Below are 19,653 nucleotides of genomic sequence, written 5' to 3'. Positions count from 1 at the left end.
GGAAGGGGCGGGATTCGCCACGCAGGCCACGCCCCTCCGCCCGGAGCCCGGGAAAAGCAGCGAGGAGGAGGAGGAGGAAGAGGAGGCGGCAGCAGCAGCAGAAGGTGCGGAGCCCTTGCTCCGAGAGAGGATGGTGCAGGTGGCCCTGGCTGGCTCCCGGTGGGTCTCCTCCCGGGCGGCGGGCGGAGCGGCTCTCGCTCTCCCTGCCTCAGACTGACCCTCTTCCCCGGCTCTTGGTCTTTGCCTTCGCAGGGCGGCGGCGGAGGAGTGGCTGCTGGTGGAGCTGCAGGGGGAGCTGGAGGCCCGGAGCGGCGCTGGCCTGGAAGGGAAGCTCCTGGGGGACCTCCACTACACCCGAGAGGTCAGCAGCAGGCCCAGGCCCTCCTCCCTCTCAGCCTCATGTCCAAGAGGAGGTCCCCAGAACGTCCTCCATTCTCCCGCTGGGAAAAGGAGGAATGGAGGGCACTTGGGAGGCCCAAATGGAGGACCCGCCCTGGAAAAGGAGGACGCCATTCCTTTTCCATTTCAACCTTCTGTCCAAGAGGAATCCCAAAGTGGAGGACCTGTCCTGGAAAAGGAGGACGCCTGGACATCCCTCAGAGTCTCCAGGCATCCTCCTCTCCCATTCCAGCCTTCTGCCCCTTTCCAGGAGAGGTCCTCCATTTCGGAGGGATCCCCTCCATTCAAGGAGTCCAGACGGGTTCCATGGGGCTGGGCTGGGATGCGAACCCTGGCCTCCTTCAGAGTCATTCTTTATTTACTCAACTTTGTTTGGCTGAGGCTGAGAGAGAGTGAGTTGCCCAAAGTCACCCAGCGGGTTGACATGGCCAAACCCATCTCTAACTGTCTTTCTTTCCTTCCTCAGGGGGTGCCTGTGCTCCTGGTGGGGCACCACATCCTCTACGGGAAGGTGGTCCGGCTGGAGAAGCCCTTTGCCGTCCTGACCAAGGCAGCCCCGGGCGCAGCGTCCGGCCACTACGCCGTCAGGGCCCTCATCAAGAAGAAGCTCCTCTTCAAAACCCGGCCAAAGCCCATCATTACCAATGTGGCCAAGAAAGCCTGAAGGAGGACATTTGGGCCAAGGCTGGCTCCCTTCCCTGAACAAAAGTGGCCAGAGCAGGCCTCCTCAGGGTGGCATCTAGCAACTGAGGAAGGAGAAGAACGGACGCTGTTATTTGCCTTGGGTTACACAGCTGGGACCTATGGCTACTTATGGCCACAGAGCCCAGTCTGCCACCTGCCAGCGTCTTGCTCCGGGTTTATGGCTGGCAGCAGAGCATCTCTGCAAGAGCCCTCCTTGCTCCTCCTCAAAATCCCAACGTTGCTGGAAGGAGAGAGCAAAGGGAGGGGACCTGGCACCCCTAAATGTTAGCCTGGTTTCCACCCCACGGCTCTTCTCAAACTTTGGCCTAGATGAGGTTGTCGTAGTGCAGCCTACCAATATTTTTGGGGAGCAAAACACCCTCAACACCCGGCCACTCCTTTGCTCCTCCAGCCACAGAGTCTCAAAACAACCCTCTTCCTCCACAGGCCACAATAAACCCCCAAATGATGAGGCACCAGCACTCTTTGGCAAAGAGGGCTAAAGACATTGTACTGCATCATTCCTATGTTATGACTTACTGTTTCATTGCACTCACTGGGTGATGCTGGTAGGACTGAAGCAGCTCCAAATAACGCCCACAGCCACCTTGTTTACAAGGGTTTTTATTAATCATAACAAAGGCCTCGTAGTAAAAAACAAACCAACCCAAAACCTTGACCTTTCCTTAAAAAAATACAAAAACGCAAGTTCATAAAAAATAAATAAATCCTTACAAATAACTTCAAGCAGTCAACTATTGTCTTACCAAAGGGTTGTACAAAAACGTCCTACAAATGTCGTCTTAAATAAGAGAAATGCAAACGGGTCGATGTAGAAAAAGGTTGGGGAGGAAAAGCAGCCGGGGGGAAGGGGCCAGTGAGACACAAAGCCCATCGTCCCCATCCATCTCAGTGCCTGGGACCAGCACAGGCAGCAGAGGACAGGCTGTGTGTGTGTGTGTGTGTGTGTGTGTGTATCTGCAGCAAGAATGCAAGCCTGGCAGGGAAAGGAGGTCTCCACCTTTTGTCACAGTGTTGGTTGGGGAGGACTATGGAGACCATCAGGGTTTTCATCCATCCAGCTCTGTCCCTGCAGCCATACAATTTGGCTTGGCGGCCCTCGGCTCCTCTTTTTGTAGGAGAGCATGCTTTGGTTCCTTCCCAAGATGTATTCGGGGATACTGGGTCTCTTCCAGTCTGCTAGAAAAAGTCATCTCCTCCTCTGCTTTCTAGCCCTTGCATGCATCCCCATCTCTAGCTGCCAAGAGGTCTTACCTGGGAAACGTCTTAGCTGCAATCAAAACACTGCTAGAGGGCTGCTGTTATCCCTGTATTCCAAGCTATTTGTCAATTTGGGATTGCCATGCTTGGTTAAGGTTATAGTTAAGGATGCTTGGTGGGGCAAAATGCCTCCAAGGTTCCCTTGCCCTCTTGTGAATTGCTGCTTCTGTCCCTGCCATCATGCATGAAGAAAGAAGGATTCAGGCGCAACCCCTGGCACATTTTAGGGATTGCATAGGAGGTGGAAAGGAACAAGGGATGTGGCTTGAGACCAAGGAAGGAGGGAAACAGTGGGGCAGAGGCAGACATATGGAGTCTGCTACATCTTGGTTGCAGGAGAATGGGCGCTGGGGCAGACCCCAAACAACAGCGAGGCTAAAAGGTGGAGCGGCCACCCTCTAATCTTAAAGAGAGCATGACGTCAAAGCACAGAGTCTAAGCAGCGCAGAAGCCTCTGGGAATCATGCGCCGTTCCTCGTGAAAAGCAAGCATCTTACCCTCATGGTTGCTTGGCAGATTTTGCAGTCAGAACAAGCAAATCCCACTCCAGGCTCTGCTCACTCCCCACAAATACACCAAATTCTGGTGCAAGGTCACCAATTTATTCCAGTGGAAGAAGATTGGAAACCCTCCGGTTACAACATTCCTCACCATGGAATTATTTCTGCATTATTTAGCTGTCTTTCTTTGCAATGAAAAGGCAGGAAGGGGCACCTGCACCCTGTGTCATCAGAAAAAACACTTTGGTTTGGAAATGAAAGGGGATAAAATCAAGTTAGCATGGCACTCTGCACACAACAGCGGACAAAACCCATTGCTTTGCCTCCTGTCCATCTGCCTGGTTCAAGGGTAACTTCTGGATGCCACTTCTTCTGTGGAGCCAAAATGTGTTGGGATGCAGCTCCTCTGAACATGCACAGAGGTTTTCCCACTGCACACCTAAACTGAACATTTGGTGTCTACCAAGGAGAAGGGAGATAGGATTTCACCACTTCCAGTGACCTAGACATGGGGTCCAAGTAACACAATTCAGGACTTGAAAACCCATATCTGGAGCATCATGATTTGGATCCCTTCCATATCGTAGCAATTTGATACCTCTCTAACAGCCACAGTTGAATTCTGTTGACTCCCAGGATTTGCAGAAGAAATTTTTTAAAAATGCCCCCATTAAACTACAAATCCCTGGATTGCTTGGAATGCAGGGGATGAAATTGCAATACTCTGTGCACTACTGAAGGGACTTGGAAATTAACTCTGCTCTGACATAAGTTTAACAGTCAAACCAAATTCTATTACAATTAGCATGGACTCACCTCCGCTTTGCCTTGTTCAGAACTGAGTATCTTAATATCTGTTATCATCTAGGATTCTCTTTTTCTCCAAGCAATGGAGGAGGCCAGAGGAGAGAGGTAGCAAGAGAACCAACTGCTGCTGAAGAAGCTGCATCCAAACACTGCTGAGACTCATTCTTTTACAGCACTTTAAAAAACATATTGCTCATACATTCTCAAAACGTATGCTTTGTGTAGGAAGATGGATTTTTTTCTTCTAAAAAGCAGTGTTTCTTAAAACCAAAGGAAAGGGTGGAAGCTCATTTTCAAGACTGAATTGTTCACAATTGGAGTCGCTGAGTCCTGAGCTATTCCCCCAATGGGTTAGATAGTACCATTGCACTCTCAGGTCTTGGAGAGGAGACAGGCAGTGGGTTTGGTACCTCAAATCCCCTCTTCACATTGCCTAGCCATCTCAGCAGCACCTGGGTAAAGCCAGATGAGCTCTTCCACCTCAAAAGTGTGGCTTTGCCCTAAAAGGTGCCTGTTTGCTCTGGACCAGAGCTTGGTGCCAAATGACCCCTGCTTCCCTGGCATGCCTTTTCGGCAGAAGAAATAGCCTTCCGAGAGGCCAAGCAGAGCCCAGGATGAGGCTTTTAGATCAGGTAACAGCACCAATAGCTTTGGTTTCTCTCCCCTTTTCTCTGAGTTGGAAATGCCTTGGTTTAGCACCAGTGGAAAGAGAGAGAGGCCTCAAAAAGAAGCACCAAGGGTTACCGGACCCCGACAGCAGAGAGACCGAGTGAGGTACCTTACTTGCAGTATTAAACTTCGCCTGACTTTGGGAAAGGGCCAGAACACTTTCCAGACCACCTCACCACCACCCTCTTTGCCTTCCCTGATGGTGCAAGCCATAGACTGTCTGGAAATGCGGCCCCTGAGCACCCCAAAAGTGGGTTCAAGGGGTGACCTGTTCCTCCAACAAACACAAACTGCAAGAATAGTCTATGTGCAGATGGGGATACATGGTCCACACCTCAGAAATCTACAGAGTGAGCTTGGAGATGTTTCTTAAGGACTGCAACACCTAAATCCACCTCCAGTTAGCATAGGGGGATTTTGGGCACTGCAGTCCAAAGACTAACTTTCCAGAGCATACAGCTTGTTTAATCACATTCACCTTGGCATGTTGCTGCCGCTGCTGTGAGCACCAGGGGAACTTTTCAAGTATTCTGTTGGGGCAGAACAAGAGTGGCTGCCTACCTGCCTCAGTGCCCTCTTGCTAATGGATGGCATTCCCACCTTGGGCTGAAGGCAGCCCATATGGCAGGGATGGAGGACTGTGGGGGGCCGGGGGACCACAAGATTAGCCCCTCACAAGGCCTTCTGGCGTCTCAGGCCCCAACTGCTGGTTACAAAAAGACAGAGAACAAAAGCTTAGGGATCCTCAAAACTCTCCCCAGGGAGAGACCAAAACTAACAGTGGCACCTGAGTCGAGCAGAGAGTCCCCTTCTTCAGTTGGTCCCCTCAAGGGGGTTATTGCTCCAGGTAAGGACCCTCACCCTGACCACCCACCCACAATGCCAGCCTCGATTATGATTATACCCTGAACATGCTGTATGGAAGGTTTTCCGTGCCTGCCCCACCAGTGCCCTTCTGTGGGAGGCAGTGCCCTTTGCATAAAACTGGGGAGAATGAAGACTCACATCTGATGGAAATGGAAACTTCCCTGGGAATCCATGGCATTCTGCAAGAGGAGCACCAGCATCCATTTTAGGAGTTTCCAAGGTGGGAATTCCGGCTTCCTTCCCCAGCTGTGTGTATTTCATGCTCCCCAGCTTCCTTTTTGGGCTGGATATCTTCAAAACAAAGTCCTGTCCCAAGCAGGGTGGACCCAGCCCTCCCTTGACCACAAGGAATGGCTGCCAGTCCTTCACAATTATTGCACTTCCCTCCCCTCCTGCCATGGCTCCCTCTTGCCTTACACCTCTGCGAAGGCCAAACTGTACTGTTCCTGCGGCTTGCTGCACCGGCGGGCCACAATGGCCAGGTAGAGGGTGAGGAGGGCAACCCAGTAGCAGGCATACAAGATGGCGCCCGAGATGAGGAAGACCTGCTCAGTGTCTGTGAAGAGGTCCTGGTTGCAGGCCGTGTAGGCCAGGCCACCTACCAGCACGCCCACCCAAAGGGAGACAGGCACCAGGCCAATGAAGTTGACCACCACGGTCTTGCGGCCAGAGGTGCCCCAGCCGGACTTGGTGATGGTGGCAATAGCGAACATCTTGGCCGGCAGGAGGCTGGACATGTAGAGGAGGGAGTAGAGGGACATGAAGATCATCTCGGCGTTGCCCCGGAGGAAGCAGGCGTAGGTGGCCTTTATGACCCCCACCAGCTGGACCGTCAGGAGGAATAGGAGAATGTTCCAGACGCGCCCACGGTAGAAGAGCTGGATGACAGTGGCGATGAGGAAGAAGGGGAAGAAGCCTGTCACCACTGACTCATAAGTCATCCAAAGATGGTGCTTGTGGAACCACAGGGCGTTGTAGAGCCACTCCCGGAAGTAGGACTTGCTCCATCGCGTCTGTTGGTTGAGCCAGCGCAGGTATCGGGTGGGAGTCTCCGTCAGGCACTTGGAGCGCGCCGTGTACTTGGTTCGGAAGCCCAGGCTCAGCACCCGATTGGTGAGGTGCCGGTCGTCCCCAAAGCTGCATTTGCTGCCCAGGAAGGTTTGGTGATACCAGTCCTCCAGGAACTGCTGCAGGAGGGCATTGCGGTACATGCCAAGGGGTCCGCTAATGCACTGCACACAGCCAAAGTAGGACTGGCAAGCCCGCTCCACGTTGAAGGCCATCCAGTAGCGCACGCTGCTTAGGAAGGAGAGCCAGGAGTCGTACTTGTTGAGGATCTGGGGCAGGAAGGAAGGAGAACATATCTCTCTTAAACTACTGTTCTTTGATTTCCTTCGTTTACACCCCAAATTTTGAACACAAATGGAACTCATTGTGGCTTAGGATGAAATAGGAAGAGGTGGGAATATAACCAGGGCATTGTCCCCTTCAAGTAACAGTTCTGCCCCAACCAATGAAATCTCCCTTCATTCCCCAAAGTTCTAACATTTCAGAGTGCATGTAGAGAGATCTAGAACCTTTGAGACTAAGAATTTGGCAGCATGAGTTTTTGTAGACTTAAGCCTACTTGCTCAGATGACCAAATGCATTAAGACAGGTAGAATTCAAAGCTATAGCCATGTTAGTCTGGAAAATTGGTATGCAAGGGATCTTGTAGCATCTTTGAGACTAACTGAAAGAAGTTGGCAGATGCATTTGGACTTAAGGAAACAGACTTAAGTCTCTAAAAGCTCATGCTGCCAACTTCTTTCTTTCAGTTACTCTCAAAGGTGCTACTAGATCTCTCTACATACTGATTCTACAGACTAACACGGCTATATCTTTGAATTCAGAGGGCATGAAATTTGAAAAACTGTTCACAGTGAGAACCCTTCAGTTTGCTATCTTTGCATTCCCCCTTTGCATGCCACTTTTTTTCCTTTTCAGTTTGCACGTTTATTCAAAACTCATCGTTTTAAATAAAGCAGCATTAAAATCCAATAAATGGTGATAAGGAGGCAGAAGTAGAAAACAAAGACCACAGAATATCTGTATGCTGGTCTTCCCAAGTATCTTTCATTAAACATGTATCTTTGTTTTCCTGTATACTTGAAAAGCCCCCAAATTCAGAATTTGCATCACTGGTCTGAAATAACTGTAAAAGTGCATGTGCTGATGAACTCGGTACAGTTTTTATATTCTCTGGAACAGGAGGTTTATCAGGAGGCTGTAAGCATCCCTCCATATTTTGTCTCAAAATTCCTTTTTTATGCCTCCCTACAGAATGTATGACTTTTCTGCTTAGTTTTATTGAAGGTGGAGTTTGTATACTAAGGTTTGTCAAGTCACTGGACTCTTTGTTTGCAGGGGGACAATGTGGTGGCTTTTCTGTCTCTAGGAGGACCAAAAGTTCTCTAGGAAAATTACTCTCCATGTTTGCAACATGGTAAGCAAGGTCTTTGCCAGCTCCTGAATGAGCATCCACTTTCTTCAAACATTTTGCTGGCAGAAGAGCTGCATTGTTCAATTTTCCTTTTGGCATTCATTTCATTTAACTTGGAGCCCTGGATTTGAGCATGCAGCAAGTTTAAATTTGTTGAAAACTCTTGTAAATTCTGTCTTGAAGTAGGCTCATAATGTTTCAGACAAGTTTTTCGTACACACTTTACTTTCTTTCTGGGGAGGTAGTTGTGCCAAGTTTGTTGATAGAGCTTTCTCTGTTAAATTGCAGGCTTTTGACATTTTGCCACTTTCAGTATTGCCACTCACTTTTCTTGATGCTTCTGAAGAACAGATGGTGTGATAGGAATATACAGAACATGAAGGTTCAGAGGTAGAATTTTTGTGTGTCGAATGAGGATGGGCATCTATGCACTGAGAACATTCTTTCATTGTCTGCACTGTAATGCCTTTTCTAGATTCAGCCTTTCTTTCAGCTCTTCTGTTTTGGTTCCAATAACAGGAGCAAATTGTCCAATGCTACATTTTCGCCTCTTAATTTGTGGTGTATTCTCTCTTAATTCTAAAAAGTCACAAGGAACTTTGGAAATGATGTCATCCACAACCTAATAATGAGAACTTTGTGCAAAGGTCTGATGTTGTTCACTTTCAACATGAGCTTGAAGATCATCATACTTCTTAAGACAGCATTCACAATATCCTTTTCTCTTCTTATGCTTTGGGGGAACTTCAAGAGGGCCCTTTTCCTTAAGTTCTTGGTTTCATGGCTTATTCTGAATTTCCCTTTAGCCATTAGCATTCTTTCTTTCTACTTCAAATGGACTGCAAGGTATTGAATTAGAATAGTTGACAACAGGAAAGCTGGACAGTTGCAAGTAAAATGGTCTGTAGTGGCATCTTCTATCCTCTACCTTGAGAAAGGGATTTTTCAATTTACTTTTTCTTCTCTGATCGCTTGGCTCTTTTTCCACATCTTTGATTTTTGCGCTTGATTTCTTGATCAGAGAGAGATCTTTCTTCTTTTGATCAATGTAATTCTTGATATCATCGATGTGAAGTATTTTCACTCCCCAGCTCAAGGCATTAGAGAGTATACTTCCTGAAGGGATTAATTCCTGTTCCTTGATTGCTTTTTCAACTAAGGATTTTCCTCTACTCATACGCACTGCGTCTGCTGTCTTATATGAACTTCCGTCATGTCTCTCTCTTCTGCGGCTTGGATGAGGTGAACTGTTTCCACCATTGTATACAGATTCTGGGCTTGGGACCGGAGACACTTGTCCAAGAGTCTGAGCAAATGTTGCTTCCTTTTAATCAGATAGTTAATATCTTTACTCAGAAATTCTTCAACTCTCCCTCCCAATTCTTTAAGACCTTTTGCTATTTTTTCAGAGAGGACATTAGATGGAACATCAAGGTAGAACACTTTCCCAGTAAGTGGTTTGTATTTTAATTTATCTTTCTTTACAGTTTTCAGGGGAGGTCTATTTCTTTCTGTTCTTCCTTGCGTATCACAGGGGAACTGTCCTTTGCTGCTGCTTTTCAAACCACTTGGTTTCCTTTTCCTGGGAAGTCACATTTTCTCTGCCCACTTCCCTGCGAAGATGGTTACGACGCGGTGGTCCTCCCCCCTGAAGGGGCAGCGCCTGGTGCCCAGTGCCCGTGTCCCTTGCGCCAGGGGCCGTCCCACATCCCCATTCCACTTTTCTTTGCATACAGGAAGTGTATTCCTAAACAGCCAAAGTTTTAAGTGAGTGCGATGCTAGAAACCGGGAAACTGAAGGAAAATTAATCTCTTTCTTCTCTTGCAACAGACAAAGGCCTTTTCACCACAAAGACGCACACGTATGTGGATCTGCTTATCTCTCCTGCCTCTCCTTGGCACTTTCCAGTGACTGCAAGGACAACTGTTAAAATCATCAACTCCTGGTACCTATTGCATTTCCATTCCTCACCACCTCCACATACCCACCTTCCCCAGTATATAAATATCTGCCAACTCTTTGCCTCTAATGAAGTGGGCAACAGTTCAAGAAAGCTTTCATGCCAGATAAAGCTTGTTAGGGTCTCTTTCACACTACACTATTATAGCACAGAGAATCATAGAATCTTAGACTTGCAGGGGACCACAAGGGACCATCTAATCCCGCACCTGAACATCTCCGCCGACTCCACCGACGCGGGGGTCCTCCTCCAGGATCCGCAGCATCTCCACCGTGCAAGCAGGGTCCAAAACTGTGTCAGAGTCACACACCTGCCAGGAGATGACACAAAACAGAGAGAGACCCATCAGAGCCTGAACAGCAGAAGAGCAATCCGAAAAACACAAAACAGCAGCAATCAGAAAGAAACCCAAACCAAAATGCTTCAAGACGACATGACTGCAAAATGATATCATTACAAAAAACCTGCTACATAATGAAAACCATTTACTGATGAAAATGATGGATCGTAATGATATTTCCACGGTTATTTATAGCAATGTGTTCCAAACACTGTGCTTTTTCCAGGTTCATGTGTTTTTCCCAGGTTCACTAACATCTTCAATTTTATTCTCCTGTATGGTTTTTAACACCTTTGCCTAATGAAGAAGACAGTGGAGCTTCAAAACCTTGCAACATATATATATTGTGCATTTTGGTTGTCCCAATAAAGGTATCATTATTTGGTGGATTTTTGATATTATTTCCTCCTTAAAACAGCCAAAGTCTGGTGGAAATAGTTATCCAGATGAGATGGAGGCTCAACTATGGCAGTTCTGTTGCATCCCAGCAGAGGGCAGAGCTTGCATCCTTTTGAAACCCAGCTGCAAATGGGAGATCAATCTGGACCCAGAGAGACAATCCATCACTCAATCCTCACATGGCCACATAGCCCCAAAAACCCACAAAACACTATGGATGCCAGCCATGAAAGCCTTCAGCTTCACAAATCCAGCACTCTGTTCTCTGGCGCCGATTATTGGGGGTGCTTTACATGTGAGGTAAGGCACAGCAACAGAGAAGGGTTATAAAAGTCCCTCCCAAACCAACAAATTTATCTATCTTAGGAACCCTAGTTCCAACGCTTAGGATTTTATGATTCTAAACATTCTAATAGGATCACAAGTCAGAGCCAAGTTGAAGACACATAAGAATGAATCTATCTTAGGAGTGGGCATGATGTTGTGGTTTTAGGACTCCGGGGGTCTAGGGTCTGAATTCCCTGGAAACCCATTGAGTGAGCTTGGGCAAGTCACACTCTCTGGCCTCTGACTGACATTTTCAACACCATTTTTTCCTCCTCTTTGGTTTGTAACACCTTGCCTGATGAAGAAGCCAGTGAAGCTTTGAAAGCTTGCAATGTGTATATTGTGCATTTTGGTGATGGGCAATAAGGGTATTACTGTTTGGTGGATTTTTGTTTGAATTTGCTAAATGGCCAACAAAACTACCCCTTGAATGTTCTCAGCCTCAAAGGAAGGCAAAGGCAAGGGCCAAGCCCATCTGGAAAAACTCTTAAGGTAAGATCACTTTGGGGATCACCATCAATTAGCCATAACTTGAAGGTGCCCAATGGCGAATGAACTCTATCCGTCCATCCATCTCCCCAAACCCAGCAGTGGGTCCCACCTGGACGTAGTCGACGGAGTCTCCAAGGGCCCGGAAGGCCGTGTACATGACCTCCCGCTTCCCACCCCACTTCTGCATGATGCAGCAATAGGCGTTGTGGCGGACCAGGCTCTGGATGTGGTGCATGGCTTTGCGGCGCCCGCTTTCCGTCTCGCTGACCCCCTGGGCATGGAAGTTGCTCTCCCAGACGTAGCAACCACTGTGGCGATCGGAACCCAGGACCTCGTTGAAAATGTCCAGCATGTAGGCATCCTCCTGGCTGTTGCCGTCCACCACCATCACCACCCGGAGGCCTGGGAAGGAGATGCGCTGGACCGAACGGAGGCATTTGCGCAGGTAGTCCGGGTCCTCCTGGTAAGCGGCAATGCAAAGGGCCACGCGGGCCCCTGGGAGCTTTAAGGGCCGGCCCCTCTCCAGGCGCATGCGCCGGTGCTCCAGGAAGGCAAAGAGGCTCTGGATGAAAAGGTGGAGGCCCAGGATGGCCCCATAGAGGCCGAAGGAGAGGTAGTGCTTCTCGGTGTGGATGAACTGGTAGCCGGTTACGTAGGCCGCCAAGATGCCCCCCAGTACCACTGCCGCAAAGAGGCTGGTCCCCAAAACACGCAGGGCTGTCGAGAAGCTCACTGGCATCTGCAGATGAAAGGGAGAAGAAGGTCAGGAGGGTGAGGAAGAAAAAGAAAAATGGACCCCCTCCCCTTTCCCACTCCAGTTTGCAATGCCAGCATGGAGAACCAAATATCGGCAAGTTAGCAAAGTCGCCATTTTGCAGGGCATTGTTTTTTGAATGACATAGTTACTTGAGCATTGAACCATGACTCTGGAGACCAGGATTGGATTCCCTACATGGCCATGAAACCCAGTGGGTGACCTTAGGCAAGTCACACTCTCTCAACCTCAGGGGAAGGCAATGGCAAACCTCCTCTGAACAACCCTTGCCAAGAAAACCCCAGGATAGGCTCCCTGCCTTAGGGGTCATGACCATAAGTCAGAAATGACTTGAAGACACACAACACACATACCCCATTTTGCATTGTCAACACCCAGATCCAACCCCCCGCATTTAACCAAGTCCCCACATTGCTGAGCATTATTTCTTTTAAACCAAAATTTCATCCCGGGGTAGAAATAATGTGGAAAGCATGGCCAGAACGGTCCAGCCTTTTCCACCTACCTTTTTACTCAAAATAGACAATATTCACAAGCACAAGGAAGCAACCAGGTCAGGTCAAGCCTTGCCAAAGGGTGCACCTACACTGGAGAAAGAGTGCAATTTGACACCACTTTTAAGTGCGGTGGCTCCATCTGATGGGATTTGTAGTTTCACAGAGTTGTTCGCCTTCTTCTCTGCCAAAGGATGCTGGTGCCTTACACAACTACACACCCCAGGAATCTGTCGGATGGGTCCATGGCAGCTAAAGTGGTATTGAACTGCACTATTCCTGCATTGCAGATGCACCCTAAGGAAACAAAAGCATGCTGAACCTGCCAAAGGCATCCAGGGATGACTGCCCTTTTCCTTAATCTTATTTTCGGGGGGGGGGGACCCTCCCAGCCGGGCCCTGCCTCCACTGAAGACTTGCAAGGCCTTGGGCAAAGCAGCCTGGAAAAGTTACTTTTCCAGATCTCCAAAAGTGACCTCAGCTGGACAGAATCCTCCTCCTCCCACTTTTCTTCCCTGAAGGCAGGGGCCTTTTCCAAACCCTGGAGAGGCTCTTCCCACCTGGAGGAGGCAGGACTTGAACCTGGGACCTGGTCAGGGGCATAGGAGGGAGGTGGGGGTTGCCCCCCAGCCCTGGCCCAGGACCCTCCAAGGGGAAAAGATCGCTTTCCTGGAGAAAAAAGCATTCCCACACCTCCCTCCCAGTCCAGCTTTTCCGGCTGGTCAGGACGCATGAGGCTTCCAGGTTTAGGCAAGGGAGCCCTGGGGCATGTGCAGAGTGCTCCCAATGAGTATTCAAGATCCCCCCCCCCCCAAAAAAAGAGCCTCTCCATCCCCCAAGAAGAGGAGCAGGGCTTGCAAAACCTCCAGCAAATAAGACTGCCATGGAGAGTGGAGTAACGGGGGAGAAAAGTTCCTTTCTTCCCAGCCTTGCAATGCCCTGAACTCCTTGATTCACCTGGAATTTCTGGTCCAGAGCCAAGGCCAGAGTTCCAAAGCCCTCGCTTTTAAAAGGGAGGGAGGGAGCTATCAAACCCCCTCCCCATCTCAAAAGAGACCCCTTCCCAAACTCTGCAGTGCCCCGTCCGTTCCGGGCTGGAGTCCGACACTCACCGTGCTTCTTAACCTGCAAAGCCCGACTCGCGCCGCGTTTTTGAAGGCGGAGGGGAAAGGGATGGGAGCCCCCCCCCCGGAGGCAGAGGGGGAGGAGCTACCTGGGAGGGGAGGGGCTACCTGGCCCCACCTGAGCAAAGAGGCTGCAGATAGAAAGCCCTCCAAGAAGAGGGGCTGCAGGTGAACAAAGCCCCCTCCAATGCAACAGGTTCAAAGGTGGGGAGGGGTCTAGGGCGTTGGGGGGCCTCCCCAAAGGAGACCCAGGGGGCTGGGGAAAAGGGGACCCACCTGGTCCTGGGCTCCCCTGGGGTCTTCCTCCATCCCTTTTCAAATCCCCCCCCCCTTCACCACTAAAGTCCTTTCTAACTTATGGCAACCTCTCTCGGGGTTTTCTTGGCAGGCTTTGTCCTTTTCGCCTGCCCTTGAGGCTGAGAGAGTGTGACTCGCCCAAACTCACCCAGCCAGGCGGTTTCATAGAGACTCGAACCCTGGCCTCCAAAGCCGCAGCCCAACACTCAAACCACTTTGCCTTTGGGAATAATGTGTGTATTCTTGTCCTGCCGCCCGGATTGTTCTGGAAGGAGGGCAGGATACCAATATGATACTCCAGTCGGCCCTCCTTCTAGCCACAGACTTTCCCCACAGATTCAAGCATCCACAGCTTGAAAAAATGTACATTCCAAATAACAAAGCTTGATGTTCCATTTGATATAACAGACACCATTTTACTGTGCCATTGTATTTAATGGGACTTGACCACGGGGGGCCTGGAACCAAACCCCGGCAGATATATACCAAGGGCCCACGGGATACATATTTGCTGGATTTGTACTCGTTGTCTTTTGCCTGCTTTAGGACCCAAGGGGCCTTAGGATCATGCAAACTATAAATCAGCTGAAACATCATATTCCAAATGTTAAAAATAAATACATTAAACAATGCTGGCATGGAAGTGAATGGGGTACGTATATGGAGACCCAGCATGGCATAGTGGTTTGAGCACTGGACCCTGGAGACCAGGGTTCGAGTCTCTGTTTTTTGGACCAGAGTCAACTTGATGGCACATTGCAACAAAAAAGGCACCCTACCCCCTAATTTAACATAGAAGTATTTTAATAAAAGCAGTAGCTCTCCCTTTGGTTTGCAGTCAGGGTCCAGGCATCGTCTCCAAGAGTAATAATAATAACAATCCTGGGGCTGAGACCCACTTCCCTTGCAGGATCGTGTCCTCGCTCGCCTGTCGTGTCCTCCAAACCCATGTGCCAATTTCACGCCTTCGGAGGCATGCGAAGAGACAGCGGAGGAGGAGGAGGAAGGGAGTTAAATTTAGCAGAAAGAATGCTGAGGTTTCCCGGGAGATTGCCATCGTAACATCAATACAAATTACAGCAGAACGATAGTATATAAAAGACCCATTCCCCAACAAATGTTTTTAAAAAGGGTAAAAAGAGAATCATGGGTAGCATTGTTCTGGAAGTGCCCATACATGTGCACAAAGGGGACTCTGTTTGGGGCCCCTGAAGCACCTTCAGCCAGCCTTGCAGATGCTCAGGTCCACCACCACAGTGTAAGACACATACATGTGCAACAGCCCTTGTTCTCTCCTGCTTCTTGTAGTATCTGTGCCATGGGGAGGGTCTCCAGGGTGCAGACCCCTCCCATTTCCTCACTTATGGGGAAACACAGCTGCATGGTTGGTGGCCAGGGCAAGTGTCTCTTCCATGAAGGACGCTGCCTTATGTGAAGGTCCAAGATGACTTCACTTGCCGCTTGCTCAGGACTGCAAGGGGCAATGCCTGGGGAATTTTTTTTTGGGGGGACAGCTCAATCCTGGCCCCTCTGTGCCCCCCATAATCCCCCCAGAAGAGAACGGGGGCCAATTAGAGGACAACTCCAGGCCCAACTTGGTGCTCACTTATCCAAAGTAAGGAGGAAGACCCTCTTGGTCTGAAGCAGTGGTTCTCAACCTTCCTAATGCTGCGATCCTTTAATACAGTTCACGTCATGGTGACCCCCCCCAACCATAAAATTGCGGTGTCTCAGTTCTTAAAACCATCGGAAATATGTATTTTCCAATGATCTTAGGTGACCGACCCCAAAAGGGGTTGCGACCCACAGGTTGAGAACCCCTGGTCTGAAAGGTTCAAGGAAGGGAGACCTTCTTGGAGTCCAGTGGCTGGGTATAGAGGAGTGGGGGTCCCTTTATGACCCACCACAGCTGGAAGACAACACCCCCAGCCCATCATGAGCCTCCAGGAGAGACAATGCCCCAAAAAGGGAAGGGAAAGGAAAGCTAATGTTGGGATGTCAAGTCTCCTTTCTCTGTGCCAAAGTAGCTAGCTGCAGAGGAGGGATGCCAGGCTGCTGGCCACAAGTGCCAGGAGGAGGCTGAGGCTGGCAAGGAGAGCCCCATGGCACACCCCAGACCTCCCTTTTCTCTTCCTCCTCCTCCTCCTCTAAGGACCCTTTCCCCCTTGACTGCTGCCACTCCATTGTGAGACCTACCAGGCTTTGCAAGGGCTTACCTTTCGGTGAGGAATCTGCTCCTGCTTGAACCGGCTTCCTTCTGCTCAGCCTCTCTTGGGCTGGATGGAGGAAACAAGAAAAGGGGGAGGACTTAAAAAGCCATCATTCATCACCATCCTCAGCCTCATCCGCGCCCCTCCAAGGTGGGATCCAGGTTCCCAGCCGCCGCCCCCCCAGAGCAAGAACCATCATCGCCTGCTTTGCAGAGAGGAGACATTGGAGGTGAAGGGGGGAAAAGAGAGACTTTTCATTCAATAAAGCCTGGGCTGGAGGGAGGAGCAGGAGAAGGGGAAGAGGCAAAGAAAGCAAGGCAGCCAGGCAAGGGCACAAGACAAGCTGCTTCAAGTTAGTGGCACTTCTGCAATGCTGAATGTCATCCAGCAGAGAATTGGTTCTGATTGTGGACTGCAGAAGAAATGTCTAATGCAGACATGAGCTGATGGCAATAATTAATAATAATAATAATAATAATAATAATAATAATAATAATAATAATAATGTTTTTATTTATATCCCGCACCTTCCTTCGATCAGGGCGGCTTACAGTATAAAATTTAAAACAACAATACATACAATAAAATCCAAAATACATCACATATAAACAATAATAAAAAACACAGGCGAAAAGCCCCAAAGCCCTTCCTCTTGGCCACGAAAGAGGAGGGAGGCCCACAGGATTTTTAATCGGGGAATGCCTGTTGGAACAGGAAGGTCTTCAAATCCTTCCTGAATTGGGCCAGGGTGGTAGTCGAGCGGAGCTCAGTGGGCAGCGTATTCCAAAGGGCTGGGGCAGCAGTGGAAAATGTCCTCCTTGTGGTGGAGGACAATCTAGCCCCAGGCACCTTCAGTAGCTGCTGCCCAGATGTCCTGAGGGTGCGAGGCGGAATGTACGGGGAGAAGCGATCCTTTAGGTAACCTGGACCCAAGCCATTTAATAATAATAGATGCTAGGCTGCAGCTGTGCTGTGCAAAGGTGCCCTCCAAATGCAGTCCCCCTGGAGCAGCACCAGCAAACCTCCCCAAAAGGAGAATGAGAGTTTTCTGGTCTGCCTCATTTTCTTTCTCTTTCAACAGCCCTCCTCTTTCAAAAAAGAAAGCCCTTCGATCCTATGCCCGGTTTCTGCTCCATTCCTGGCACTCATTTATCTGAAAACACACCCACTGAAAGAAGTCAATCAATCTTCCAACCGATGCAGGAGTGTATTGCTATTCCTGGCCCAAATTGATCTGGAAATCTAGATTTCCAACCCCCACCCCACCCCCCCACCCCCGGTAAAAACAAGAAAGAAAAGCCTTTCCAGCCTATGCATGACTCTACTGCTATTCCTGGCACCAATTTATCAAAATATCGAGATTTCCAACCCCGCTACCCCTGTCCCAGACCTTCTCCCTCCTGTCTTTCTCTGGGGGGCTGCCAGGTCCAGTTGGAGGGACCTCCAGAGAGCAGCGGGACAGTCCCCTTGGCAGTGGGTGGCAAATGGGCACACTCCCCTGGGACAAGGGGAGGCTGGATTTGGGAGGGAAGGGGGTCTCTGGAAGCCCCCTCCTGCCTGTCTGCCTCCCAACCCACCACCTGCCTGAGGCTGGGGTCTCCTTTCAGAGGGGTCATCTGGGGACAAGGGGACCCTTCAAGCAGCACAAAAGGAGGCAGGAGGCGAGCAGATGGTCCGGCTGGTGGGGGGGGGTCTTGGCTTGTTTGGAGGGAGAAGGGGGCACCCCATGCCCAGTAAGGGTCCACCTGTTCCCCCAAATCATACTTTCCATAGGCAAGAGGAACACCGGAGCCCCCCACAATTTCTGCAGAGGGGTCTGTTGCTCCCCTTTCCCTGGGGTTGGCCCTGTCTCCAGGATTTGTTCAGAGGGGCTTTGCCTCCCTTGCCTCTCTCTGAGGCTAAGAGTCATGCCCAAGGCCACCCAGTGGGCCCCCAGGGCTGAGCAGGAATTTGAACCCAGGCCTTATGTCACAGTCCAACACCAAATGTATGTTTACAGAATTTTGTATGCTGTGAATTTTTTAGCTGTATCTTTTTAAACTCAGCATATCACCTCAAGTCCCTGAAAAAGGGGGATATCAATATCATCATCGCCATCATCAGCATCAAATACAGTCACTCACTATCCACAGAGCCTTTGGCTTGTCCTGAGCCCTGAACTCAAGATCCAGGACAGCCACATCTGCTCAGGGTGAGGTGAAGTCTTAACCACAAAGGAGGACAAGGCATCACAAAATGTAGGACATCCAAGAAAAAGGGAGAACACGACCAAATAAAAGCTAAAACTATTCATATAAATGTAAATTCATGCTTCTCAGTCATGCTCAAAGTAGAGGATGTTTTGACTATTCCTCTTGAACAAAAGGTGAATTGTAGGACTTGTCCTGGAAAAGGAGGGCCTGTGGTTACCCTGCTTCTGCTCTGGGTAGAACAGGGAGCCCTGCAGCAAAGCTTCCACTACGTCAAGCATTGCATTTCGTTGCAATCAAAGTCCATCCATGTGAGCCATGAGAGAGAGGGATGGTTGGTGCCTGGATGACATTAAAAATTTAAACAGAGGGAGGACAGAGGAAGAAACTCGCACAGAGCTCCATTACTCTTAATAGAGGTGGCTCTTGCTTTATGTTGGGTTGTATTTCTGAACTCACAGGGTAAATTGAGACTGACGGCAACGTGAAGAGTTATTCCATAAAGAATAATTTGGAGGCCAGAGGAATGCAACAGGGCAGAGCTGAGGGTGCCACAAAGTTAGCAATGTTACTCAGCCCACCAAGAGTTTTAAAGAGGTAAAAGCACAAAACATCACAGCGTACCTTTTCCTGGGCAGAGGAAACAATCCCTCCTTTCCAGATGATAAGACTCCAAACAGCAGAGGAAACCCAGCCAGACCAAAACTCCCAGATTCCAGTTTCTTCCTCCTCCTCCTCCTCCTCAGGCCCTGCTTCGAAACATGCAAAAGAAACCCATTCCTCCAAATGATGGCAAGAGTCCAGTTTCTTCCTCTGCCCATTCCCCAGTTCTAAGCAGGCAAAAGAAACCTTTCCATCTAGCAATGCCAGACCGCAGTCACTTTCTGTACCCCTGCATTGTGAGACCTTCATTCATTATTTAGGGGAAACATTGTGCACTTGAAGTGTTGTCAACTGGGGTAGTGCAATTGAGACAGTCTGTACGGTGGAAAGACCGCTGGGTTGCCAGGACCCCAAAGCAGCCCCAGGGGTCCCAGAGGCCAGAACTGGACCCTAAGAACGGGGAGAAAAGCTCTCTTGACAGCCCTGTGTCACCTTCAGGTGTCAAGAGGAGAAGTCAGGGGAGAATGGAAGGACTCTCCATCTCCCAGCTCCATCTTTCCTCTTCCCATTCCATTCTGAGTGGAATAGAATACTGTACAATAAAATAGAAATTTTATATTTACCCCACCTCTCCTGCAGGATTGAGGCAGCTTACAATACAGTGATAAACACAGAGGCAGGCAAGATGTGGTCCCTGGGTCTATTTTGGGGGCCCTCCATGGGGTCACCTTTTCTCTTGCAAAAGATAGACAT

General features: G+C 49.5%; 2 protein-coding genes across 3 annotated transcripts; one reads left to right on the top strand and one right to left on the bottom strand.

The window, feature by feature from the left end:
• Positions 1-15: 15 nt before the first annotated feature.
• CHTF8 (chromosome transmission fidelity factor 8) lies at positions 16-1,830 on the top strand. The gene is made up of 3 exons (XM_042480663.1): positions 16-159; positions 253-361; positions 866-1,830. The coding sequence occupies exons 1-3, from the start codon at positions 131-133 to the stop codon at positions 1,061-1,063; spliced, it is 336 nt and encodes a 111-aa protein (XP_042336597.1). The 5' UTR covers positions 16-130; the 3' UTR covers positions 1,064-1,830.
• HAS3 (hyaluronan synthase 3) lies at positions 1,808-19,597 on the bottom strand. Of its 2 annotated transcripts, none has more exons than XM_042480652.1 (5): positions 18,922-19,597; positions 16,115-16,174; positions 11,318-11,947; positions 9,859-9,960; positions 1,808-6,544 (listed from the first exon to the last, which is right to left on the bottom strand). In XM_042480652.1, exons 3-5 carry the CDS (start codon positions 11,945-11,947, stop codon positions 5,621-5,623), a joined length of 1,656 nt encoding a protein of 551 aa, XP_042336586.1. In that variant the 5' UTR covers positions 16,115-16,174; positions 18,922-19,597; the 3' UTR covers positions 1,808-5,620. The 2 variants fall into 2 exon arrangements, with proteins under 2 accessions (XP_042336586.1, XP_042336587.1); XM_042480653.1 differs by having other exon boundaries at positions 11,423-11,947.
• Between the last annotated feature and the right edge of the window lie 56 nt (positions 19,598-19,653).

Source organism: Sceloporus undulatus, chromosome 8 (assembly GCF_019175285.1).
Source record: "Sceloporus undulatus isolate JIND9_A2432 ecotype Alabama chromosome 8, SceUnd_v1.1, whole genome shotgun sequence".
NCBI lineage: Eukaryota > Metazoa > Chordata > Lepidosauria > Squamata > Phrynosomatidae > Sceloporus > Sceloporus undulatus.
This window is presented reverse-complemented; position numbering and strand designations above follow the sequence as displayed.